The sequence below is a fragment of the Muntiacus reevesi genome, chromosome 16, assembly GCF_963930625.1.
Source record: "Muntiacus reevesi chromosome 16, mMunRee1.1, whole genome shotgun sequence".
Taxonomy (NCBI): Eukaryota; Metazoa; Chordata; class Mammalia; order Artiodactyla; family Cervidae; genus Muntiacus; species Muntiacus reevesi.
Window position 1 is genome coordinate 54,640,576 of NC_089264.1, and position 20,306 is coordinate 54,660,881.

The 20,306-nt window shown below is 41.8% G+C and overlaps 1 protein-coding gene across 2 annotated transcripts in view; it reads right to left on the reverse strand.

Annotated features, from left to right (window-relative positions):
- Window positions 1-7,081: 7,081 nt before the first annotated feature.
- The window catches only part of TMEM156 (transmembrane protein 156), a 35,624-nt gene continuing 22,399 nt past the window's right edge, over window positions 7,082-20,306 (reverse strand). The window contains exons 6-7 of one of the 2 annotated variants that reach the window (XM_065907532.1): window positions 8,568-8,670; window positions 7,082-7,610 (exon numbers count right to left, since the gene is read on the reverse strand). In XM_065907532.1, coding sequence (XP_065763604.1) covers window positions 7,598-7,610; window positions 8,568-8,670 — 116 coding nt within the window. In that variant the 3' untranslated portion in view covers window positions 7,082-7,597. Of the gene's footprint in view, window positions 7,611-8,567; window positions 8,674-20,306 lie in introns of both variants that reach the window. The other variant, XM_065907531.1, reaches the window with a different exon arrangement.

The following is a 20,306-nucleotide window of genomic DNA, read 5'->3' on the forward strand; positions in this document are numbered from 1 at the left end:
TGCCCTTTCAGCACACCTCATCTTGTCCTTCAAGCTAAAGAAGCTTCTAGACCACTCTATCTTTACTAAAGTAATGACTCATAGTTCATAGAGGATTCTAAAATGCATCTGTTTGTTGTCATGATTGACTGACTGAAAGTCGCTCAGTCGTGTCCGACTCTTTGCGACCACGTGGACTATACAGTCCATGGAATTCTCCAGGCCAGAATACTGGAGTGGGTAGCCTTTTCCTTCTCCAGGGGATCTTCCCGTTTGTTGTCATAGCTCTCCGTTAATCAATATCATACCTATGTAGATTTTTCAAATGTAAGAGCTTCCTTTCACCCATTATCCTAAGACTGCCACCCATCAGAATAGCACCAATAGTTCAGATGGTTAAGGAAGAGGTAGGGACTTCCCTGGTGGTCCAGTGGCTAACACTCTGCACTCCCAGGGCAGGGGGCACTGGTTTGGTCCTTGGTCAGGGAACTAGACCCCACACGCTGCGACTAAGAGTTTATGTGCCACAACTGAGCGTTCACACACTGCAACTAAAGATCCCGCAAGCTGCAATTAAGACCCGGTACAGCAGTGGCCACAGGACTGGAAAAGGTCAGTTTGCATTCCAATCCCAAAGAAAGGCAATGCCAAAGGATGCTCAAACTACCACACAATTGCACTCATCTCACACACTAGCAAAGTAACGCTCAAAATTCTCTAAGCCAGGCTTCAACAGTATGTGAACTGTGAACTTCCAGATGTTCAAGCTGGATTTAGAAAAGGCAGAGGAACCAGAGATCAAATTGCCAACATCTGTTGGATCAAAGAAAAAGCAAGAGAGTTACAGAAAAATGTCTACTTCTGCTTTATTGACTATGTCAAAGACTTTAATTGTGCGGATCACAACAAACTGTGGAAAATTCTTCAAGAAATGGGAATACTAGACCACCTCACCTGCCTCCTTAGAAATCTGTATGCAGGCCAAGAAGCAACAATTAGAACAGGACATGGAACAACAGACTGGTTCCAAACTGGGAAAGGATTATGTCAAGGCTGTATATTGTCACCCTGTTTATTTAACTTATGTGCAGAGTACATCATGAGAAATGCTGGACTTGATGAAACACAAGCTGGAATCAAGATTGCCAGGAGAAATATCAATAACCTCAGATATGCAGATGACACCACCCTTATGGTAGAAAGCAAAGAGGAACTAAAGAGCCTCTTGATGAAAGTGAAAGAGAAGAGTGAAAAATTTGGCTTAAAGCTCAACATTCAGAAAACTAAGATCATGCCATCTGGTCCCATCACTTCATGGCAAATAAATGGGGAAACAATGGAAACAGTGACATACTTTATTGTTTTGGGCTCCAAAATCACTGCAGATGGTGACTGCAGCCATGAAATTAAAAGATGTTTGCTCCTTGGAAGAAAAGTTATGACCAACCTAGACAGCATATTAAAAAGCAGAGACATTACTTTGCCACAAAGGTCCATCTAGCCAAGGCTATGGTTTTTCCAGTGGTCATGTATGGATGTGAGAGTTGGACTATAAAGAAAACTGAGTGCTGAAGAATTGATGCTTTTGAACTGTGGTGTTGGAGAAGACTCTTAAGAGTCCCTTGTACTGCAAGGAGATCCAACCTAAAGGAGATCATCCTAAAGGAGATCAGTCCTGAATATTCACTGGAAGGACTGATGCCAAAGCTGAAACTCACAATACTTTGGCCACCTTTTGCGAAGAACTGATTCATTGGAAAAGACCCTGATGCTGGGAAATATTGAAGGCAGGAGAAGAATGTGACAACAGAGGATGAGATGGTTGGATGGCATCACCAACTTGGTGGACATGAGTTTGAGTAGATTCCAGGAGTTGGTGATGGACAGGGAGGCCTGGCATGCTGCAGTCCATGGGGTCACAAAGAGTCAGACATGACTGAGGGACTGAACTGAACTGAACAGCCTAATAAATAATTTTTTTTTTTTTACAAAAAGAAAGATATGGACAGAAAAGAGAAGTAAAATAAAAATAGAGAAGGAAGTAAACAAAATCAAATCATGAGAATCAACTGTCAGAAAACTGAGTCTGAGTCTTTATTCTAGCATGTTTGATATGAAGGAAAAGAAATATAGTTGGGAGAAAGATAGAGCTATCTTCTGACAGAAGGAGAAAGGATGATGAAATTTATGCAATATTTATCTCTTTTAAAAATTTTGATTTTATTAAATTTCAAGTAGTTACAAAAGTGTATTTTTAAATATTTATAAACTACATAGAACCACACAATGACTCCCATATATCTGCTAGTATACAAATGGATATACAAGTGTATACCAGTATACAAGAGAATATGGCAATGTGTTAGATGTCCCTGACATGTAGATCCCCAGCCCCACTGCATCCCACATGCCTTCGAGGTTAACACTGTGCCAAATTTTAAACCAATATCTATCAAACCCCAATGATGAGTATTGCAAGGGAGGAGCAGGTAGGGAGAAGTGAGTACCTGTCACTGGGGACTCGGAAGCTGGAAAAGATGTAATTCCCAGTCTCCTTCCAGTATGGTGGGGAAACAGCCATGAGTACAATGGTTGTGGTGTGAAGCAGGATGTGAGAAGGGCTTTGATAAGAGAACTAAGCCCTAGGGAAGCACAGAAAGAGACATTATTCCAACTGGCGTCCACGGGGGCTGCTCCATGGCCATGGTAGCCCGCCTGCCTTTGGAGGGTGGAGAGGATTTCTGCAGATGGAAGGAAAGGGAACAGTCAAAAAGGAAGCTGGAGGAACAAGGTGGTCTGAAGAATGACTGCTCCATCCAGGATGACTAAGTATGCAGGGAGAAGCAGAGCTTGAAACTAGGATGAAAGTAAAGCTTGAAGGGAATCCTATGGAAAACGAACATTCTGGAAACCAAAGTCGGCAGCTGTAAGTTTGGGCAATCCTGTTTTCCACACAGAGATCCGGAGGGGTGCCCTCTGCTGCTCTTCTCTCCCTCCTTCCCCTGCCACACCCTCAGGCCACACCTGCATCAGATCATTGCTAAGTGCCACCAATTCTCCTGACACCCTCTTCTCCGTCCATCCCTCTTCTTCCATGCTAATCCCACCGTATCTGCTCGATGTCTCAGCAACGTAGCCAGCCTTCCCGCCTGGTGCCATGGTTCCCGGCCCCTTCCAGTTGACACCTGAATTCCTCTGGATGGAGAGCTGGGGTCCCCGCTACTCAGCAGGACACAGAGGTCAAGGAGATAAGTCTGGGGCACAGCTGGGAAAGGTCACCTGCGGTGAGAACCACAGACACACAGAGGATGAAGCTATAAGTCATAGGGAGGGGGCGTGAGGTGGGTGAAGGTCAGAAGTGGAACAAGTGGAAAAGTGGGGTGTGCTCAAAGTCAGGCTCGGCAGTGTAGATTGGAAGCCTGGAGTCACACGAGACACCCAGGAACACAGGCTCGTTTTTATTGGAGCCAAGTGGGCAGGGAGCCGAGCAGGACTGGCTGGCTGAAGGAGAGACAGGCGGGACCAGCAAGTCCAGGGATGTTCCATTGGAAGGCTCCTTCAAGGTCAGGTTTACCAGGCTCCTCTTACTCCCAGGAGAGAGGACATTGGTGCTCTGGGCAGGAGCCGTTTTCTCAGGCACCCCCAAGTGTCTTGCACCCTTCATCCCATCTTCACCCCTCAGTGTGAGTCCTGGGGGCAGCCCCAGCTTTGCAGCCCAACAAACCTCAACTGGAGCTAGATATTAGTCCAGAGATGGCGCGCTAACTGGTTAGCTTCCTGGAGGTAATGACACCTTGAGAGCTATTGTGAGGAGGAAATGAGTGTACATGACATGTGCCTGGGGTATAGGGAGGCTCAAGAAATAGTTCTTCATCCAACAGACATTTATTAAGGGCTTACTTGTGAGCCGAGCATTCTACCAGCTGCCAGGGATAGTATGGTGAACAGAACCAGTCTAGGCAGGGAGACAGACCTTAATTACTAATCATGAAAATAATTGTAAATGACAGATGTGAAAAGGGGATGAGGGCTGAGCAAGCATAGATTTACTGAGAGATTAGGAAAACTCATCTTCCAGACCCTGCTTAGAAGTGGGCTTCCAGAGAAGCCTACCAGATCACCCTCAACTGGCAATGATTCTATTGGCCTGTGAACTCTCAGCAGGAAGCATGCAGCCTATGAATGACAGATCTGACCATGGCACCTAGTATTATAATCAATGGCATGCATCTCCTATCTCCTTCACATCATAAGCCTGTGGGCAGACAGCAGGCCATCTACATCTTTCAGTGCTTCACAGTCTCAGTTTAAGTCATTTTTTTAATAAATAAGTGAAATCAGCTTTTAAAAGCTGCCACAATGTAACACAACTTGAAGCTTAATTTATGCTTTTTGTATGCCAAGTTCTCATTGATTTCCAAGTCATTTTGTCAGAATATAGTAGGTGATATGCAAGGAAACAATAATCTGGCTTCTCAGGAATCATATAATGTCCATACCTCAGAAAGTGTGACACCCCTAAATTCCTGTTGAAGTAGTCCAGACCTGAGCCTGACTCACCTATTAATCAGGGAAATACAAACAAGAAAAAGTATGATTAGTAGAATTCCATTTGCCAAATCCTCAATCTCTAAATTTTACAATTAGAACCTCAGTTTGTGAGCTGAAAACAACAACAAAATATAGAATACAAAAAAAAAAAAAAACCTTTAAGTGCTGAAACATTCATTCCTGTTAGATTGCTTAATATTGAATCAGACTCTGCAGTTAAACTCTGAGAATCTACTCAGATAAGCAATTTTAGCCATATATTGACATTAGGAGATTAAGTTCCACCTTAACTCTCTGAAGATATTTTTCTTTCCTACATTCTTTTTTATTTCCTTTCCATTATGGTTTATCTCACGATATTGAGTGCAGTTGACTGAACTACACAGTAGGACCTTATTGCTTATCCATTCTATATGTAATAGTTTGCACCTGCTAGCTCCAAACTCCCAGCCCATCCCTCCCTACTCCCTCATCTTTGTCACTCACAAGTCTGTTCTGTCTCTTTTTCTTTTGCAGATAAATTCATTTGTGTCATATTTTAGATTCCACATATTATTGCTGTTGTTCAGTCGCTAAGTTGTTTCCAACTCTTTGCCACCCCATGGACTGCAGCATGCCAGGCTTCCCTGTCATTCACCATCTCCTGGAGTTTGCTCAAACTCATGTCCATTGAGTCGATGGTGCCATCCAACCTTCTTATCCCCTTTTGATGAGACAACAGGATCCCCATCCTGTTGTCCCCTTTTCCTCTTGCCTTCAATCTTTCCCAGCATCAGGGTCCTTCCCAGTGAGTCGGCCCTCTGCATCAAGTGGCCAAAATATTGGAGCTTCAGCTTCAGTATCGGTCTTTCCAAGGAATATTCAGAGTTGATTTCCTTTAGGATTGACTGGCTTGACTTCCTTGCTAACCAAGGGACTCTCAAGAGTCTTCTCCGGCACCACAGTTCCAAAGTAAGTGATAATATATGGTATTTGTCTTCCTCTGACTTCACTTAGTATGAGAATCTCCAGGCCCATCCATGTTGCCGCAAATGGCAATATTTCATTTTTTCTTACGGTTGAGCAGAATTCCATTGTATTTATACAGCACATCTTCTTTATCCATTCATCTGTTGATGGACATTTTGCATGTTTTCATGTCTTGGAAAGTATGAGTAGAGCGGCTATGAACCCTGGGGGTGCGTGTCTCGTTTTGAATTGTAGTTTGGTCTGGGTATATGCACAAGGGTGGGATTTCTGGGTCACATGGGTAGTTCTCCTTTTAGTTATTTGAGGACTCTCTATACTGTTTCCACAATGGCTGCACCAATTTACATTCCTACCAACACTGTAGAAGGACTCCTTTTTTCCCTACACCCCCTCCAACCTTTATGGTTTGTAGACTTTTTAATGATGGCCATGCTGACCAGCGTGAGGAGATACCTCATTGTAGTTTTGATTTACATTTCTCTAATAATTAGCAATGTTGAGCATCTTTTCATGTGCCTATCGGCCATACGTAATGCCTTCTTTGGAGAGATGTCTACCTTCTGCTCATTTTTCAATTGGGTTGTTTGTTTGTTGTTGAGTTGTATGAGCTGTTTGTATATTTTGGAAATGAAGCCCTCGTTGGTCACATCATTTTCAAATATTAATATTTTCTCCTATTCCATTGGTTGTCTTTGCATTTTGTTTATGGTTTCTTTTGCTGTGCAAAAGCTTGTAAGTTTGATTAGGCCCCATTTGTTCATTTTTGCCTTCATTTCTATTGCTTTAGGAGACCAACCTAAGAAAACATTGGTACAGTCTATGTCAGAGAATGTTTTGTCTGTGTTCTCCTCTAGGAATTTTATGGTGTCATCTATTCTGTTTAAGTCTTTAAGCCACTTTGAGTTTATTTTTGTTTACAGTGTGAGGGTGCGTTCTAACTTCATCGATTTACATGCAGCTGTCCAACTTGCCCAGCATCACTTGCTGAAGAGACTGTCTTTTTCCCATTGTGAATTCTTGCTTCCTTCACTGAAGATTAATTGACCGTAGCTCTGTGAGTTTACTTCTGGGCTCTCTGTTCTGCTCCACTGATCCACATGTCTGCTTTTGTGCCAGTACCAGTACCACACTGTTTTGATCACTGTAGCTTTATAGTGTTTTCTGAAGTCTGGGAGGGTTATACCTCCTGCTTTTTTCCTTGTTTTGTTTTGTTTTTTTCCCCTGAGGGTTGCTTTGGCAATGCTGGGTCTTTTATGGTTCCATAAAATTTAAGGATTATTTGTTCTAGTTCTGTGGAAAATGTCATGAGAAATTTGATAGGGATCACATTAAATCTGTAGATTGCTTTGAGTAGTAAGGCCATTTTAACAATATTAATTCTTTGGAAGATATTTTCCTATTTTTCAAAGTTAAGAACTGTCCTTTTGTTTATATGTAATTTTAGTGTAATTAATATTTATAATAACTCTTGACATCAGTGATAGCTATAAAAAGATGAACACCAAAAAGAAACAAAGGAAACATGTTGTTATTAGATTTAAATATTCATATATTTCACTTAAATTCATTTTATTTTGGTATCTTTGAATTTTTTAAACATCTCAGTGCCAAGAAGAGGCAAGATTTATAGATGCAAGCAAATGCATGAACAACCAACCCAGATCCTCTTAAGCAATTTGTAAAATAGGAACAATCCATCTGTTTAAGAAAATACATCAAATCAGGATCTGCAATGTGGGACGGTGAGAGAAAGCATTTTCATCCTCAACCGTGTTTTTGGTACCTCAAAATCAAAATTTAGGGGCTACTGTAAGCTGTATAATGGTAGATAAACAAAGGAAATAAATGTTCTCTTGCTTTTTTCATGGTTTCATCAGCTTGTTTTTCATGACTAATAATTTCTTTCTGAAAAAACTCATTCCTTTGATCTCCTGGGTAAAATGAGTACTGTTGAGTTAGTTCCCATCAACCAGTCAGCGTTCCTACTGGTTCTTGTTGTGCAGCCTCAGCTGTACCAAATATTTACCAGTTAACTCATTCCCAGAATAGAATTATGAGTACTCTTCAGGAGGGTTCAGTCCAAATTGCCCAGAGGAGTTCAGAAGGATAGTCTGAAGATTTAAGAAACAAAGGCAAATATTATTCACACAAAAATACTGCTGACCTGAAAATAATTAGTGGAAAAAAATTTTAAAACCATTTATTAAAACTATGTCTTATAAGAACACAAGAAAACTTCCTAAAGTCACTGATTAAAGGCTCTTTCCAATCCTTTCTTATGCCACGGAGCCTCCTTTATAGCCCCAAGAAGACAGTGTGGTTAGTGGTAATAAACTTCTCAGCCTAGGAGCCAGAAAACCTAGGGTCTCTTCCAGCCTCTACCACTATGTTTTGGGGCTTATTTTCCACTTCTATAAAATAAAAATGAAAGTGTTTATGTACTACTAGGGAAACACAGAAGTTGGAATTTTATTTCAGTAGTTGAGGGTCAATGAGTAGTTCTACTTTACAAATTTACATCCTCTCTTTTCTCATGTTCTGAGTGAAACAATGATTAGCCTGCTGGACTTCTGACTCAATCCCTGGAAACAGTGCCAAGAGATGAGCTGACATCTCAGGGCACATGTTATTCAACAGAGTAAGAGATTAGTTTACTGGTCCTTACTAGACCTTGGAGGAAATAGTAATTTTATTTCATGCCATCTAATTCATATGAACCGATTTTAAAAGTTCATCACATTCTATCTCCTACGTGCTACACGCATGGTAAGTCACTTCAGTCGTGTCAGACTCTTAGTGACCCTACGGACTGTAGCCTGCCAGACTCCTCTGTCCATGGGATTCTTCAGGTGAGAATACTGGAGTGCGTTGCCATTTCCTCCTCCAGGGGATCTTCCCAGCAATTGAACCCGTGTCTCTTATGTCTCCTGCATTGGCAGGCGGCTTCTTTACCACTAGCGCCACCTAGGAATCCCTCTATCTGCTACATCCAGACAGAAAGGCAACTTGGATCTCTTTGAGTTTATAATAAATAGCCAAATCATCGATAAAACTGAAGCATCACTCACCGTGTATATTGATCTTGCTGATGCCCCGAGGAAGTAACTTCTAGTTCTGGTATTGGAGGAAGCACGTCCTTGACCAGAGTCGTCGGCAGCCTCTTGGTGGTCTCTGCTATTTAATAAGGAGAGCTGTTCTAGTCTTTATTTAGTCAACAGCAATGCAAAAGCAGACACATAATCTAATGTAGTAAGAGAACTATGCCCTGGGTCTAAACAGGATTTTGGCAGTTTCTACCACTCACTCAATTTCCTGTCAACAACTCTGACACTTTTCACCCATTTCTCTCAACTTTGTATCTTTCCTTTCATTCCTCCTCTCCCACCGCCTTCTGGGCACAAGATCCAAAGTATAGTGAAGGAGAGCAAACTAAAGAAAAAACTTAAAGTACATCAAGTAGCAAGAAAAAATTTTTGGTTTAGAAAGTACACACATTTCCTTCTATCGCATATTGTTTAAATATGTCTCTAAGGAGAATATTAATGACATCCTTGATTTCAGGGACAATTTTACCAAAAAGCGAATTTACAGATAATGATGAAGTCTAGCCTGCTCTGCTATTACTCTGTGACTTTATAAAATTCTCCTGATATTATCTTCAACTGACTTCAAGTAGGAGACAAAATTTTCTGTTCATGGTTCAACGGTGTCTCTCTCATTCCACTGGGGTCCTGAGTCTTGCTTTTCTAGTTTTTATATTGAAACTTGAGTTCTACATAATACATGTGACTCTTTACATTTGCCTACTGGGTTATGGTCTTTTCTTCATGAATTATTAGAAGCTCCTCATACACTGGGAAATGTTGCTCATCTCTGATGAGCTGCAAAAAAAACTTTCCCCAATTGTTTTTGCTGTGTACATTCTTTTACACATGGTCAAATTTATTAGTGATTTAGCTGAGTTTTGTGTCATAATTAGTTTTGCAGTTTGTTATAAATTATTTCTACCATTGTTTCTTCTATTTTGTGATTTCCTGTTACCATTAAAGTCATTAACCTGTTTGAAATTTACTGTAGCATTGGTGTGAGCTCTGGATTAAGTAAATTTTTTTTCCTAAGTGATTATTCAGTTGTCCCAGGATCATTCATTCAGTAATTTTTTGTTTTCCTACTAATACGATAAGCCATTTTCATCATTTACTGACGTCCTGAATATCCTAATGTTTCACTGGCTCTTCTGTTGGTAAGGGCCAACTGCACTCATGGGACTAGATCTATCAGCCTTATTTTTCTCACACTGAAAATCCCCAGGGGTCTGTGGTTTTTGTCTTTTTAAACCTGTACTTCTCAAGGGTGGTTGTGGTGAGAAGAATTCTACAACAGCCCCAAGATTCCCACTTCTGGTGTTCATGCCCCCCTTTAATTCTCCTCGCTTGAGCATGGGCAGGACTGTAATAGGATCTCATTCCTGTGACTAGGTTACACTAAGATGAAGAGCATTTGCAGGTTAATTAACATCCCAAATCAGTTGATTTTGAGGGAATCTATCCTGGGTGGGTCAGAGTTGAAAGCCTTTAAAAGAGAGACTGGGCCCTCCCCGCCATCAGGGAGGATCCCTCACTGGGCTCAAAGAAGCAAACTGCCATGCCGTGAACTGTGTGTGAAAAGGGTCCTAGAGCAGGGCTCTGCGGCGGGCCGCTAGGGCCTGGGCGTGGTGTCTGGTGGTGAGAGCCAGTTAAGAAACCAAGGCCTTCAGTCTACATCCTCTAAGAAGTGAATTCTGCCAAAAACATGAACCAGCTTGGAAGGAAACCCTTCAGGTGACAACACGGGCCAGCTCGCATCTTGACTTCAAGCTAATGAGTCCCTGGAATGCAGCAGAACAGTACCCAAATTTCTGACCCACAGAAACTGTGAGATAAAGATGTGTGGTCTTAAGCCACTAAGTTTGTGGTAATTTGTTACACTGCAATAGAAAACAAATGAAGTGATCAACAGAGTCTTGACCTGAAAATCCCCAGCGGTGGTGATTTAAAGTGCAGGCTCTAGAATCCTGCCCCAGATCTATTGAATTGCCATCTCCCTTCTTAATGGTCCCGGTGGGCCTTCGATGGTTGATTCCGATGCACATTAAAGCTTCAGAATGAACTTCCATGTGAATAATTGTTTAGACATCTTTGACAAAGCATCTTTTATTAATTTTTATTTTATATTGGAGTATAATTGATTAACAATGTTAAGTGTATGGCAAAATGATTCTATTATACATATAGATGTTTCTATTCTTTTTTCAGGGGCTTCCCTGGTGGCTCAGAGGTTAAAGCGTCTGCCTGCAATGTGAGAGACCCAGGTTTGATCTCTGAGTTCGGAAGATTCCCTGGAGAGGGAAATGGCAACCCATTCCAGTATTCTTGCCTGGAGAATGCCATGGATGGAGAAGCCTGGTAGGCTACAGTCCACGGGGTTGCAAAGAGTCGGACACGACTGAGTGACTTCACTCACTTATTCTTTTTTCAAACTCTTTTCCCATTTAGATTATTGCAGATTATTAAACACAGTTCCCTGTGCTATATAGTAGGTCCCTGTTGGTTGTCTATTTTAAATATAGCAGTGTGTATATGTTAATCCCAAATGCCTAATCTATTCCTCCCCACTCCTTCTCCGCTGGTAAAACATCTTATAACCTTCCAAAATTTAAGATTTAGAGAGAATAATTTTTAAAAGTTAAAATCTCAAAAGAGCCTATTCATGGAACCAAATAATTATCGAAGAAAATGAACAGAGTCCTTTTGCTTTGAAAGTCAAACTGCTCATCATGTGCTTATTTATTCGGTTTCCTGATATTTTATAGTATGGTATAACCATAATTCAGAAAGTCATTATTTGTCAAAATGACAGCTAGTTCAAAGGAACTCTCTGGTGGTACATTATCTTCTATGTCTCCTAGTATCCAAAGTCATGTAACTTGTATGCTAATAGGAAAACTTCAGAAAAATTGATTAAAAGGTAAAAAGGTGGGATATCTGTCATTTTAATACCTTCTTCAGAATAGCTATAACAGGTGATATTTTTTCTAGTTTTACACTGGGAAATAGCTTCTTTCAAATCATATTCATTCAGCAACACTACTTAATGCAGCAGAAGCAGTCTGAAATATTTTAAAACTTCATAAAGGTCTTTTCATGAATTTGTCAAATCTCTGAACCAAACATTTCTTTGACTTTTTACAAGAGCCTCAGCGGAGCCTAAAAATTTAGAAAGAACCCTGGTCTGAGTTTTGACCTGACTGAATCTAGTGAACAAAATGGATTTCCAACAGTAGAAATTTTGATTAAAAATAAACCTACATGCCTTATGTTCTCAAATAAAGCCCCTATCACTCCACCCATGATAATGGCCAGGTGGACCTCTGATGTGTCCTCTTCTCCTTTTTAAAAAGTTTTATCACTTTTCAAAATGCTTCACATCTGTGATATTCAGTCTCTAACCTCCAAAGTAATTCTTCCAAAGTAATTCCTGATTCCCACTGAGTGACTGAAATTTATGAGATGTTTTCTTCACTTTGTTCCTGATGATTTTCATGTGAAAGGGTCCATGTCCCACACTGAAGAAACATCTAAAACTTTCCCTTCCTAGGCAGGCTGTCTTGGCTACTAAGAGAATCTGCCACATCAATTTTTTATCTTCTCTTCTCTAAAAGTACTTGTTCAGCTAAATTTTACTTGGTTACTGAATTGGAAAGCCAAAAGAAAAAACAAGGAGAACAAAACAAATTTAACACAGGGGGTTCTATGACCACCTGTGACCTCTATTTCCCCAAAGCAGAATGTATCCAGTTTTGTTGTAATTCCTCATTTGTCTGCTTCCTGTGTACAAAGTTTGTATTTTTTGCTCAGTTTACTCCCCAGAACTCCATCTTGGAGCGTGACACAAAATAGGTACTCAATAAATACCTGTTGAATGACTGAAAGAATGCTATTTAACTTATTTGTGCCTGTGTTTCCTTAAAAAAAAAAAAGGCTGTGGGTTCAAGCTGAACAAAACCTCTCCACCCAGGAATATGGGGATAAGGAAAACAAGAGTGCCCTGTGAGAGTTAATCTATAAAAGCAACCCATAACCAGAGCACAAACATGCAGAGTTATCTTGAGAAATTACCCCTAGGCTAAAACCTGTTACATGTTAAAAGCGATGTGTGAAACGAGCCAATTAGGCTTCCTCTAAAACAGGGAATAAGGCCTCTGAAACCACGTTGGCTAAAGAACCCACTGGAAGACCTGGCAAACAAGCCTTGGCTGTGATTTGACTTCCCCCGTGGTTCCAAGAAGAGAGAACACAGGTGTGTGCCTTCAGAAGCGTTTTGGTCCACATTTCTCTCAGCTGTGTTTTCTCCTTGGGAATTAACACTGGTCTTCTGGTTTTATCGACTGTTGGTGTGAGCTGGGTTACGCAGCCATGGACCCTGCCGCCGTTGCAGGAGGCTGAGCCCAGAGGCCTGAAGGAAGGCCGTGGCCCAGGTGAGTTAGCTCTGTGACCCTGTGTGGCCCTGGGGGGCCGCGGCCTGACCGGGCTCGGGCCTCGCCGGCCACGTTCCCTCAGAGCGGGCCAGGAACGGAAACGGAGCCAGCGAGATGGTCTCCTTGTGACTTTGGCAAAGCAGGTGTGGCTTCCTGAAGGCAAATAAAGGTAAAAATGAGGCAATAAAAGTATACTTTCATGTACTTCGAAAACTAGAAAGGGCTGCTAACTGCACCACAAAGTATTTTTACCAGCATCTTTTAAAGTCCCCTGGAGGACACTGCTCGAAGTTTAGCGGGACCTGTGTATGCGCTCAGCAGGCGCAGGCCGTGGCCAGCTAACCTCCACAGCGATGCCCTCTGTGCTTCCTTCTCCTTCGCACTTTGAGAGATTCCGCCACAACTTTGTGGGGATAATGGCAATAAGTGTCTAACCTGTTACCCGCAGAGTACCCAGCTTCCTCATAAGAGCCTCTCTAAAAATGGATGAATTCAAGTTAATCCTCACAGGTTACTTTGGGCAAGATAGATGGCGACGTTCTCAGATGGTTCGGTGATTCTTATTCAGTTCTCTGAGCTGGCTTCAAAAAAACCTTTCCGTCTTAATTATTTCTTCTAATTCTCATCAGTTCAGTTCAGTTGCTCCGTCGTGACAGATTGCAGTATGCCAGGCTTCCCCGTCCGCCACCAACTCCCAGAGTTTACACAAACTCATGTCCATCGTGTTGGCGATGCCATCCAGCCATTCATCCTCTATCATCCCCTTCTCCTCCTGCCTTCAATCTTTCCCAGCATCAGGGTCTTTTCCAATGAGTCAATTCTTCACATAAGGTGCCCAAAGTACTGAGAGTTTCAGCTTCAGCTTCAGTCCTTCCAATAAATATTCATGACTGATTTCCTTTAGGATTGACTGGTGTGATCCCCTTACAGTCCAAGGGACTCTCAAGAGTCTTCTCCAACACCACAGTTCAAAAAGCATCAATTCTTCAGCACTGAGCTTTCTTTATAGTCTTCCTCTCACATCCATACACGACTACTGGAACAACCATAGCTTTGACTAGACGGACCTTTGTTGGTAAAGTAGTGTCTCTGCTTTTTAATATGCTTTCTAGGTTGGTCATAGCTTTTCTTCCAAGGAGCGACCATCTTTTAATTTCATGGCTGAAGTCACCATCTACAGTGATTTTGGAGCCCAAGAAAATAAAGTCTCTCACTGTTTCCACTGTTTCCCCTTCTATTTGGCATGAAGTGATGGGACCAGATGCCGTGATCTGAGTTTTCTGAACGTTAAGTTTTAAGCCAACCTTTTCACTCTCCTCTTTCACTTTGATCAAGAGGTTTTTTAGTTCTTCTTTGCTTTCTGCCATAAAGGAGGTGTCATCTGCATATCTGAGGTTATTGATATTCTCCCGGCAATCTTGATTCTAGTTTGTGCTTCCTCCAGCCTGGCATTTTGCATGATGTACTCTGCATATAAGTTAAATAAGCAGGGTGACAATATATAGCCTTGACGTACTCCTTTCCTGATTTGAAATGAGTCTGTTGTTCCATGTCCAGTTCTAACTGTTGCTTCTTGGCCTGCATACAGATTTCTCAGGAGGCAGGTTAGGTGGTCTAGTATTCCCATTTCTTGAAGAATTTTTCAGTTTGTTGTGTCTGCAGAGAGGCTTTGGCATAGTCAATAAAGCAGAAGTAGATGTTTTTCTGAACTCTCTTGCTTTTTCTATGATCCAACGGATGTTGGCAATTTGATCTCTGGTTCCTCTGCCTTTTCTAAATCCAGCTTGAACATCTGGAAGTTCATGGTTCACATACTGTTGAAGCCTGGCTTGGAGAATTTTGAGCATTACTTTGCTAGCGTGTGAGATAAGTGCAATTGTGCGGTAGTTTGAACATTCTTTGGCATTGCCTTTCTTTGGGATTGGAATGCAAACTGAGCTTTTCCAGTCCTGTGGCCACTGCTGAGTTTTCCAAATGTGCTGGCATACTGAGTGCAGCACTTTCACAGCATCATCTTTCAGGATTTGAAACAGCTCAACTGGAATTCCATCACCTCCACTAGCTTTGTTCATAGTGATGCTTCCCAAGGCCCACTTAACTTCACATTCCAGGATGTCTGACTCTAGGTGAGTGATCACACCATCATGGTTATCTGGGTCATGAAGAGCTAATTGTCATAGGAATATAGAATTTCAATATTGCTCTGCATCATTCTGGCCTTTCCATCACATGAAAACATGGGCACTTTTGTGCAAGCCCAAGATAGCTAGTAGCCTTTTAGGTCTAATAGAACCAATTATGGTGCCTTAAAGTACATTTCCATTATTCAAGGTGCCAACTCCCTACTATGTTCAAGGCTCCATCTGTTTTTATTAACAGTGATCCTAAAACTACTCAGCTGTTCCAAATCTGGCCAGTGAGAGAATCAAATGTGGATGGGGCGGGGGGCGGGGGGCAGGAACGACTGCAGAATGATCTATCATAAGCAATTAAAGAGGGAAAAAACTTCTTGAACATACAGGTGCTAATATTCTGAGCCATTGACTCAGTGTCTGATTCATTGACACTGCAGGTATCCTTAATACTCCAAGGAATGAAACCGATGAAGTGTTTAACCATTCTCCTTTTGTTATTTTGGGTAGGCATTATTAAAATTATAGTTTGGGAAGGAAAGGTCTTTGTAAGATGACAGCAGCCATTCTTTCAACATAGACAGCACAGGGTTGTATTTATTTCACAAATATTTATTGGGTACCCATTATGAACTCTTCTATACACTGTACTATGAGCTGGGGGTGCAGCAATGAGTATTATCAGATAGTGTCCGGATCACAAGATGCTAACTGGTTCACAGGAGAGACATCAGTAAATAATAACGGAAACATAAAAGAACAGTGATAATTGCCACAAAGAAAAATGTGTTATGTTATGAGGATGTAGCTTACTTGGTCCACCAAATCTGAGACACTTCCCTGAGAAAGGGTTAGTTAAGCCAAGATTAACAAGATTAACTAAAGGCAGGGTTGGAGTTAATCAGACAAAGGCAGGGTGGGAAAGGGGAAGATTTGCAAGGGAGGTGGCAACTGGGGGTAGGATGGGTCAGGCAAGGAAAGTTTTTGCAAAGATGAAGATATTTATCTGCAAGATGTTTTACCGTTTTTTCCAGACCTGGCACAAATGGCTGTCACATAAAGTCATTCAGTGATTGGAGTAAATCATCTTATTTAGCCTATGGATTCTTCACTCTTACGAATTTCCTCCTACATGTAGAGTCACCCTCTGCTTCTTGATCTATTCTATAACCAAGCAGATGGCTATAACCTTTACTGTTTTATGAACCCAAATCTGTATTTTAAGAGTCATAAATATTATAGTTAAGCAAGTAAAAATTAAATTTTCATGTTATCTTGCTTGGTTGCTGGACATCTGGTACCAGTAATTTATCTTCTGCATAAAATTGAAACCTGCTTTATCTTTATACTGGCCTTAAACATGTTGCAAATTATAATTTTACACTGCCATCAGTTTTACTTGGGAGTAATATATATTACAAGGTCATCTGCCTCCTCTTGGCATTTAGCAATTCTCATTCATGATAAAATTCCATTTTCTTTGCTTTGTGGTTCTTCAGAACCCACCCACATTAACTGTCAATGCTGAAATGTTACTTTGAGGATGACTCACACTGTCTCACACAAGCTCCTGCTACATTATAGAGAAAATGTTTCATCTCGGTTTCCAGCTCTTTTACATCTAAAGAGAAGAGTTTTGATCTGAACCAGCAGTAAACTTCCCGGTTCATCATTGCCATTAAGTGATGAGCTGGAAATTGCAACCACTGGTTAGAACCGAGTTTGAACCCTGGCCCTGCTAGGATCTGGCAGTGGGTCAGTTACTTTAAACTCTCTTAGCTTGTTTTTCTCATCAGGGGAAAAAAGTGAGGTTCTTATGAAATGATACAAAATGATGTGTGTGAGTACTGTGCACATCAAGGGGGTTACTGAGTTTGTATAGTTTAATTAGCTCCCCTTCTCCTAAGGAACCAACCAACCCCCAAGGGGTTGAAACTCCTGAATGGTGGCCTCAGCTCTGTGAAGGTAGAGACTGCTCTCTGGTATGAACACTGTGTCGGCAATGCTTAACACCATTTCTGGCCCAGAGTAAGTGTTCAATATATTTTGGTGGAATATTTGAAAGTGGTGAATTTGAAGTTTTAAAGATCTGACCATTTTTGATAGACATAGTGTGGAACGAGATGATAGAACTCCCTTGGCCGACCCAAGCAGTGGAGGAGGTTCAACTCCTAGGAACCTGCTGTTGTGCGCGTAGATATTTCTTTGTTGGTTGTCCAGTATGTGGCCATCTCAGGGGCACTCTCAAGTATGCAGGAAGTTAGAGGGGCAGACATCCCCTCTCCCTGCTTCCTGGTACCCAGAGTACCAGTCTGTGCCTTCATTCAGCCGACCAGATACCCCTCCGTGGGGCTTGTAATCCTGGACAGTGATGCAGAGTGGCAAGGTGGTCAAAGGAGAGCTCTATCAGCAGAGGCATTCTCAACAGACCATTCCTGTAGGGAACACCAGCTGTGTTTCGGCAGCCTGTCCTCCCTCAACTCCTACACAAGCTTAGATTCCCTAATGTTCCTGTTGCTTCCATAGGTTCTCTGCTGGTTTTCCCATAGATCTCCCTTCTGCCAAATCAGCTAAGTTGGTTTCTATAGTCTGCATCCATGATTCAGATACATTACCCTGGCCTTCATCTCCCAAGGCAGTCAACTCATTAAGCACTGTTTTTATGGATGAATCTCCAAGTTACTTTTGCATGGTTCTCAAAATTTCTTCAAAATGTTTTTTTATTATCCTTTGATATCCTTAGCAATTCTACAAAGTACATTTTATGTTCTTTAACGAAACGAAATTATGTTCCCTCGATCACTCCGTCTCTCCATTTGTTTTCACCTTTCCCCACCCCCAAGGTTCATTTTTCATTCAACTGCTCCTTTTATTCTACACTCATTTCCCCTTAGGGTTTGTGCAATTTAATAAGCTTTTATTGTGCATGAACTACATGCCAGATACTAGGCTAGGGACAAGAATCCAAAGATGAATAAGACAGAGTCATCACCTATGTGAAAAGAATATAGTCAAGTGAATAAAGTGTAAAATAGATGAACGCCAAGGCAGACAGCAGAAGGCATCACACTTCCCGTAAGCAAGGGAGAAAATATCAGAGACACATGGAAGCTTGAGAATTGATTCTGTATGACTTCTCTTTCTATAGCAATGAGGCTTATTTATTTCACCTGTGTTCACTGTGCCCTCCAGCACGTGCCAGGCCCCGTGCAGTGCGAGGGTGGTATTTCTCTCTTATCTTCTTGAGGGTGTGAGCTATCTATATCTCGGTGTGTATGTGTATCACAATACTTACTTTGTAACACATGAACAACTGAAGAGACCTTCTGGAACATACAGGCAGGGCTGACAGCAGGCTGCTCTGCTGAATGTGACTGTAGTCACTGCTCGCTTTGAACTACATTTTCTTTTTCTTTTTCACTCATGTTAATGCTTCTCCAGAGGATCATGCTGGCACATTTTTTCCCTTAGATTCTCACTGTTGCCGATCATCCATCATTACAAAGAGAGGCCTTAGAAACAGCACTCGGGGGAGACGTTATTTCCTTCCCATTTCTCTCTCAGAAAGAGGGGGGAAACTGCATTTCAGTTAAAGGAATATTTATAACAAGAAAGCATCTGCTTCTTCCTCCCTTTAAGATGCTAAGCTTCCAAAGACCTCTTGTTTTTAAAAAAGGCCATCACCCTTTGGCCCACTCTAAACATTAATATTATATGCCTGGTAATAAAGTCAGAGGGTTTTTAATGAGAATCATTAAAGGGAAAGGATGGCCGAGGCAGATTTCTCTGGTGCATGAAAATCACAGGCTCATAAATAGAACCTGCGAGGTGAGTCTTGTGGTTAGCTAGTACTTTAAATTTGTGCTTCCCCCGATTATATGGGTTGACAGGGGAACTACTGACTTTTTCTCAGGCAAGGCTACAGGGCTCAGAATTATGACTTAAAATGAGAAAGTACCAGAATTTCTAAGTCAACCCAAAGCCCAGAGGCACTGGGTTAAAACATGCCTGGCCCACGAATGGCAGGCACAGGCATTGGGTGAGAAGGGCAAGCAGAGGCTATGCCACAAACAGACATGGCTTCTGCCATTTGAAACCACCCTATGTTATCTATTTCATTCATCAAACAGATCTGGCACTGACGGCATGCAGTTTTCGTCCACCTTCCCCTCATTTTTGTTGCTGTTGCCCAAGTCAGCCAGCCCTGTCCGACTCTTGGCAGCCCCAGGGACTGCTGCATGCCAGGCCTGCCTGTCCCTCAGCATCACCTGGAGTCTGCCCGAGTTCATGTACGCTGCTGGTGTCAAGTGATGACTTAGCTAATGCTTCTTATTCGCCACAGGTTAACCATTTTACTGCCAGTGGTGAGAGTAAAAAGTCTGAGTTTCTTTTTAATTGAGCTCTTTAGGGGCACCCAACCCAATTTTTCCCCTCAAATTAGGGCTCTGAGTACCTCCCAGTTTAAAAAGCTAAGAAAGTTCCCAGAGCATATTTTCCAGTGAAATGCTCTGCAAATCTCCATGTGGTTACAAATGTAGCTGTAGTGAGGGCTCAGGCTTTGGTTTCGTTTTTGAAAATTGTTTGCACAGCAGACGTGAAGCTTCCTTATCTAACTTCTCACAAAATGTGAAGGCGCCTGCTCCCTGGCTGTGCCCCAGGAGAGGTGTTTTCACCAGTCATAATTCTGTGGTTTTCTGAGTCGAGGACATTGTTTCTCCCTGATGAAGAAGTTTTGCCCATGTTGTATCCTCGCTCTCTTTAGTATGGTTTGACAATTTGAATTCAGAAAGAGGCTTCACAATGAGAAGAATGAGATCGAACCACAGCATCTGTGCACACAGCCCCCTCAGCTGCTCTAATTAGGATTCCCTTATTCCGTTTCTAGCTCTCAGGAGAGGACAGGGGACTTTTTAATTGGGGCTATTAGACGTTCTCTTTGTACAATGACACCCTCTGCTAAGTGAAGGCTCCAGCAAAACCATGCCCACTCTGCAATTACTTCTTGCAATTCCAAGGAATAATGGTATCTTGTCTCATTTAAAAATAAACCTGAGGCTTATTCCTTATTGCTTTCTCTCCTCTGCCAACTCACATGAATTTCTTCTTGCCAATTAAGCCAACTTGCCATTATTTAAGGAGGTAGTTTTTATCATAACTGT